Source organism: Diadema setosum, chromosome 13 (assembly GCF_964275005.1).
Source record: "Diadema setosum chromosome 13, eeDiaSeto1, whole genome shotgun sequence".
Lineage (NCBI taxonomy): Eukaryota > Metazoa > Echinodermata > Echinoidea > Diadematoida > Diadematidae > Diadema > Diadema setosum.
This window is the reverse complement of record NC_092697.1, coordinates 20,516,804-20,523,478: the sequence shown is the minus strand read 5'-3', so window position 1 is coordinate 20,523,478 and position 6,675 is coordinate 20,516,804. Positions and strand designations below refer to the sequence as shown.

At 39.6% G+C, this 6,675-nt stretch overlaps 1 protein-coding gene across 1 annotated transcript in view; it reads left to right on the top strand.

The window, feature by feature from the left end:
- Positions 1-1,383: 1,383 nt before the first annotated feature.
- LOC140236895 (proteasome adapter and scaffold protein ECM29-like) overlaps positions 1,384-6,675 on the top strand; it is a 198,364-nt gene continuing 193,072 nt past the window's right edge. Inside the window, 3 exon segments of the mRNA XM_072316830.1 lie at positions 1,384-1,560; positions 3,282-3,322; positions 3,324-3,413. Coding sequence (XP_072172931.1) covers positions 1,539-1,560; positions 3,282-3,322; positions 3,324-3,413 — 153 coding nt within the window. The 5' untranslated portion in view covers positions 1,384-1,538.

Genomic DNA, 6,675 nt, shown 5'->3' with positions numbered 1-6,675 from the left:
GAATACATTATGCTAGCCAGTTTACCTTGCTTTCCATGAACTACCCTATACCAAAACATAAGCATACGACTTGCAACAATATACTCTAATTTATATCTCCCCAATTCACCATAAACTATACAGTTAGGGGTCTTCCTATGAACATCAAGAAGACCTTTACAAAATTTCAAATAAAAATTTTCAATCTGTGTTAACTTTTCAAACCCCCAAATCTCGCATCCATATAATAATATAGGCAGGACCAATTGATCAAACAACTGTAACTGTAAGTCAAGTGGTAGATATAAGGACTCCAATTTCATTTTCATAGCGTAGGAAGCCCGTGATGCTTGGCAAACCTGTTTATCAATAGCCTTCTTAAATAAATTGTTATAATTAAAAGTAATACCCAAATAAGTATAATCGTAGCAAATACTCAACTCTTCACCACCAAACATAAACTTTGGAATATTGTTAATCTTACCACGTGAAAAAATCAAAATCTTTGTTTTAGATGTGTTAACTGTGAGATGCCACATACGACAATAATCGAAAAGAGAATTAAGAGCTTGTTGGAGCTCCTGTGGACTCTCACCTAGCACAATAGTGTCATCTGCATATAAAAGAGAAAACAATTCAATATAATAATCTATTCCATTTTGGCAAAATGAATTTCTAATGTCAGAACAAAGATTATCTAGACCTCTATAACTTTTTCCAAGAAAATCATTAAAATCATTCAAATACAAAGCAAAAAGAATAGGAGAGAGATTCTCCCCTTGTCTTACACTAACATTACTTTGAAAAAAGCTAGACTTTTGACCATTTAGAAAAACGCAAGACTTGGCTGAGTTATATGAATTAATAATAACAGAGATAATTTTCCCAGATATACTTTTATTAAGTAACTTAGACCAAAGTGATAATCGATCAACCAGATCGAAAGCTTTTTTGTAATCAATAAATGCACAATATAACCTCTTTTTCTTAATTCTCTCAAGTACCATTCAAGAATTCAGTGCAAAGTAAAAATATGATCTAGTGTAGAATAACCAGACCTAAAACCAGCCTGTTCTTCCCCTAATAACTTATTATCTTCAGTGAAATTCACTACACGCTCATTCAAGACAGCTGTAAACAGTTTTCCAACACAACTTAATAATGTAATGCCTCGATAATTATCAGGAGACTCTGGTGAGCCTCTCCCTTTAATACAAAGCAATCTAGAACAAATACAGCTCTATGATCTAGAAGCGCACAGAACCTCTTTGAGCGCACCATACCACCGTGCGTCCCGTGTACTACATACTGGTACATTGTAATAGCACAGTACATGTAGTATGGTGTAGAGTCTACATGTACACCGATCAACTTTGGCAGAAGAAAAAGCAGAGTCACGTCACGTTCTCCGTATCCCGTATGCGTAGCTACCCTGACACCTAACACAGATTAGTATATGTGGGGCCGGGCTACGCAATGGTCGCGGTCAAACCTGAATTCTTCATAGAGTGTTGAGAGTTTGCACGTATTTGTCTTCCTCTAATGCCTGTCTTTCTACAATGGCTGCGCAGGATGAACTGGGTGAGATTTATTATTGAATTTGTTTTGTACGGGAATGCATAATTTGCTAACATGCGATGGCCGATGCCTTACTAAGTTACAGTAGTGTAGACTACTAGATCTACTAGTGAGTGTGTTACAACTGTGGAATAATGCACAACAATTGTCAACCGTAGTCCCGACCCTTGGGTACCCGGGGATGGCCGGGACTTGCATCCACTTGCAATTTTAGAATGTTACACCACCCGGCCAAGTCCCAGCCAAGTCTCCGACAGGTCGGGCAAAATTTGCACAGAAATCCCCCGCTAAGTCCCCGACAGGCTGGGCAAAATTGAAGTAGAAATCCCTGGCCAGTTCCCGACAGTCCCGGGCAATATTTGCGCAGAAATCCCCAGCCAAGTCCCAGACCATGCAGACAGGCCGGGCAGTATTTGCATAGAAATCCCGGCCAAGTTCCCGACAAGCCGGGCAGTATTTGCATAGAAATACCCGGCCAAGTCCCTGACAGGCCAGGACCTCCAACACCCCAATAACCACAGAGGTTAAAACTATAATTTGGCAACTCACCCTTTAATGTAGAGTCTATGTCAAATGGCACACTTGAGGACCAGCACTAACGGTAATTAGATTTTGTTGTTGTTGTTCATTGCATTGGTGTACTATTTAAATTTACATTTTGTACCCATATGGAAGATTTGTATCAGGGTTATGATTCTTTTCAGTACTCCTTACCCAGATATCTATAGATGTTGTTATTTCACTGTTCATTCATGAGCATTCATTGCAGATACCTCCCCACATGGTATGCGATTGCTGCAACAAGGCAAGACACGTTTATTCCCCACCCACCGGGGCAAACTAAGTGGACCTCCCCCAACAAAGCCCGGTCTATTCCCGACCCACCGGGGCAAAATAAGTGAATCTCCCCCGACAAAACCTGGTCCATTCCTGACCCACTGGGGCAAAATAATTGAATTTCCCCTGACAACACCCCGGTATATTCCCGACCCGCGGGGGCAAAATAAGTGAATTTCTCTCAACAACACCCCTGTATATACCCGACTCACTGGGGCAAAATAAGTGAATTTCCCCCGACAAAGCCCGGTCTATTCCTGACCCACCTGGGTGAAAAAATGCTGAAATCCCTAGCCAACTTGGTTGCAAGTCCCGGCCATCCGTGGGTACCCAGGGGTCGGGACTACAATTGACAAGTGCATTAAGTGCATAAATGCATACGTATAACATGCAAATTAGAAGGAAACCATGTCATCACCCCACATCTGCAACCTCTTTCCTCTGAGAGTTATCTTTAATTGGCTGATACAAGGGTACAACAATTGATGCAAAAAATATTTAAGTCTTCCTCATTCAGTCAAAATCAAGAATCTATGAAATTTTGTACAGATCAAAAGGAGATCCCTGAGATGATGTTACCCCTTTTACTGATTTAAACATGTGGCTGTGACTAATGTCCTTGAGTTGTGAAAATATATGAGCCTTATATATTTCATAATTGAAAGAATGTATTCCTCTGCTATTCTGGTTTGAGTTCACACTTATTGAAAACACTATTAATGTGGTGTGAAATTGCTTAGAACTAGATACAGATATGTAAACATGTAACTGTGACATGAGAATTTTTATTCTCATGAGAATTTACAAAAATTTATCTCCTGGGGGTGAAATATCACTGAGTTCTGTATGCTGAATTCATGCTGCCATAATATAATTCCATATTTCAGAATTGCTTGACCGAGTGTTCCTCCGCATCGGTACAGCAGAGGTCTGATCAACAGCTAGAAAATGTCATCTGCAGGTTCCTGCCGCCAGTCCTTCTCAAGTTGTCAAGCAGTCAGGAAGGTGTTAGGAAAAAGGTACAATGTAAAGAAATTGTCATTAGTTTATTTGAAATCTGATTTAGCATTGATTGACTGTAAGTGGTGAGATAGGTAGAATTTTAAGCAAAAATGCTCAAATCCCCGAATACCTGCTCTCTTCAACAGTTTAGCCATCTGTCCAGATGAAACCTATGTAGTTCAAGAAAAATGAACACTCAACTTATTTGTGACAAACATATGTCATTCTATATTTTTCTCCTTTTTTGCCAATGAAGAGAAACTCAACTCTCAACTATGTCAAGAGGTACTACAGTCCCATTTGGAGTACCATGCATTATGGCACAGGCATATCAGTCACCATAGTGACATTTCTAATTTGTCCTATTTAATGGACATTTCCTAGTGCACAGCTTGGTAAAGATAAAGTGCTTGAATAGACCCTTTACTGGCTTTAGATACTTCAGAACCTCTTTCCTCAGTATACACTTTTCCACAGTGTGCTTTCTCTCCAACATTTAGATCTATAGGTTTAATAGGAGAGTCCATTTGAAGTCAAAGAAAGCATGCTCAATTTCAGCTTAATCTGATAACGCTTCATTGTTGTTGCCAAGCAGTTCTACATAATATCCTGTTTTTTGTTGTTGTTTTTTTTTTTGGTCCCATTTATTGGACAGAGCACAGCTTGGTAATATCAAGGGCTTGAATAGACCCTATGCTTCAGAGCCTCTTTCCTCAGTACACACTTTTCCACAGTGTGTGCTTTCTTTCTAACATTTTAGATGGGGTAAGAGCACCAGTATTCGGTCAGCTACCGGTATTTGGTCACTTATCACTATAGTCACCAGCCAGTAAGTTCAACTGTCACAAACACACGCAAATCTCATCAATTCACATACTTGCACACTCGTTCACAACAGGAAACTCCCTTAGCCCCCTCCAAAAATCCATCCAAAATCCCAAATTTTACCGTCAAAAGTGCAGAATCGGTGCTACTTCCAAAAGCTCGCGCGGATAATGCCCAGTTTTAAGAGTACGGGTCGCCAAAAAGCGCTAAAAATCGAGAAATATGCCGTTCTCTTATGGCATTTTTTGCTTATCGCAAGCTCGGAGTGTGATGGTATCATCAAAAACACAAAAGAAAAACAAAATTCCTGTACGTGCCGATACAGTGTCTCAATGTACAAGGGTTGAATGCAAGTGCCGATACCCCAGTATTCGGGCGCCGCAACGTCCCTGATGCAATTTGCACCAACAAGGTAGCGCGCGCATGCATTTTCAGCTGCCTTGAACTCGCATTGACTTTGAACGCGCACATCGCGTGACCGAATACTGGTCGTGGTGACCGTATACTGGGGAATTTTAAAGGTAATATATTTTGGGATTTGCGAAATTCTGTGTGATATTTAACAAAATGAAAATTGAGATTAAAGAAATTTGATATATTTCACATACATTGCTGTAGATATGATGTATGTATTTAGTTTGAAAAATATTGCAAAAAAGCTTAAGTGACCGAATACTGGGGATGTTACCTCTCAGCAGAGTCCATTTGAATTGAGTTTTTATGCCTCCGCCACTAAGTGTCGCTGGAGGCATTATGTTTTTTCAGGTTGTCCATCCATCTGTCCTTCTGTCCTTCGGTCCATCCGTCTGTCCGTCCTTTTGTCCGTAACCCAATTTTGTGGACAGCATAACTAAAAAACGTTTGAGGTATCCTAATAAAACTTGGCATGAGTGTATGAGTGAATGAAGTTGTGCCTATCAACTTTTGGGTGTACAATGTACATGCTCAAGGTCAAAAGGTCAAGGTCAAATGCTCAAAATTTCACTATTTCCCCTAAATCTATGCATTGCCAGAAGGTATTTTCTTGAACCGAGTGTATATGTGTACTACCAAATAAGATTCTCCAGAGAGAGTTTTGGGTCATAAGGTCTAAGGTCAAGTGAAAATTTCAAATTTCACTTTTTTTCTCCATTTATAATTTATCGCAAATGGTTCAGCTATCTTCATGGAACTTAATACAAATGCATGTACTGACTGGCAATTATGTAGGGAATTTGGGGTCATGGTTCAAAGGTCAAGGTCAACTCATCAAAATTTCAATATTTCTCTCATATTTATGCAATGCCTGCATGATTTTTCTTGAAAACTTAACCCTAACTAGGCCGGGCTATTCAGGTAAAACATAGAGCCGGGGGGGGGGGGGGGGGGGGGGGGGGGGGGAGGGGGGGGGGTGGGGTGGGGGGGGGGAATTGGCGCACACATTGCCTATGAAGTAATCTAAAGTACCACAAAGTTAAATTTTTAAAAAAAATTATCATTTGTGCTAAATAATGCTAATTGATGCATAATGATGCATGAAATCAGGCAATTTGGTATAAATCACTAAATAAAGCTCAAAATGGGCACATTTTTTGTGTAAATATTCTTTTGGTGTCCTGAGCAAATATAAGCGCAAAAAATTGTGCCATCACAAAAAATTTCTTAAGTATTCTATTTTTTAAATTTCTTAAATGTATTTCTTTTTTTTCGACTTTATGTTTTTCATTATTTTTTCGATGAAACTTGTCTGCGACATTGCTTCAAACAAGGAAATATGTTATTAATTGATTTTAATCAATAAAACCCCAAAAAAATCATGCTTTTATGAAATTTGCCAGTAAGCACAGTTTGCATTGAAATTGTACACGAATTCACATTTTGAGCAATTTTGGTCTGACATGCGCGTACATATTTATGCGCATCTTGGAACCGCGCGCCCAGGCATCGCAAATTTGGTGTCAAAAGATGCGGGAGACTCGAAAGAAAAAAGTCATGAAACGTCGCGTTGATAGCTTTTCGCATTAGCGATACATCGCGCGGAACGTCGAGGGGGGGGGGCCTCGGAGGCCTCCCCCCAGCCTAGTTAGGGTTTAATATACACATGACATTTGTACATGTACAGCTGTACGTACAAATGTCATGTATTTACCCAATAGAGGCTTCTCTGCGAAGTGTCTTGCCACAAGGTCAAAGGTCAAGTGAAAGTGCTAGATTTCATTTCTTCATATTTCAAAAGTGACTCAAGGTATCATCATGAAACTTAGAGTATATTTATGCATGTTCTACAGTAACCTAACAGTGATTCTCTTAGGAAGTTATGGGGTCATAGGGTCAAAGTGGAGGTTCAAAGGCCAGGTTAAAGTGCTAAAATTTTACTACCTGTATTTAGTACTGAAATTAAACTTTTTCTCCATACCTTGAAAATTGCTCAGTGCATAAACTTATAAAAGGGTCAAAAGTCAAGTAAAGATCCTC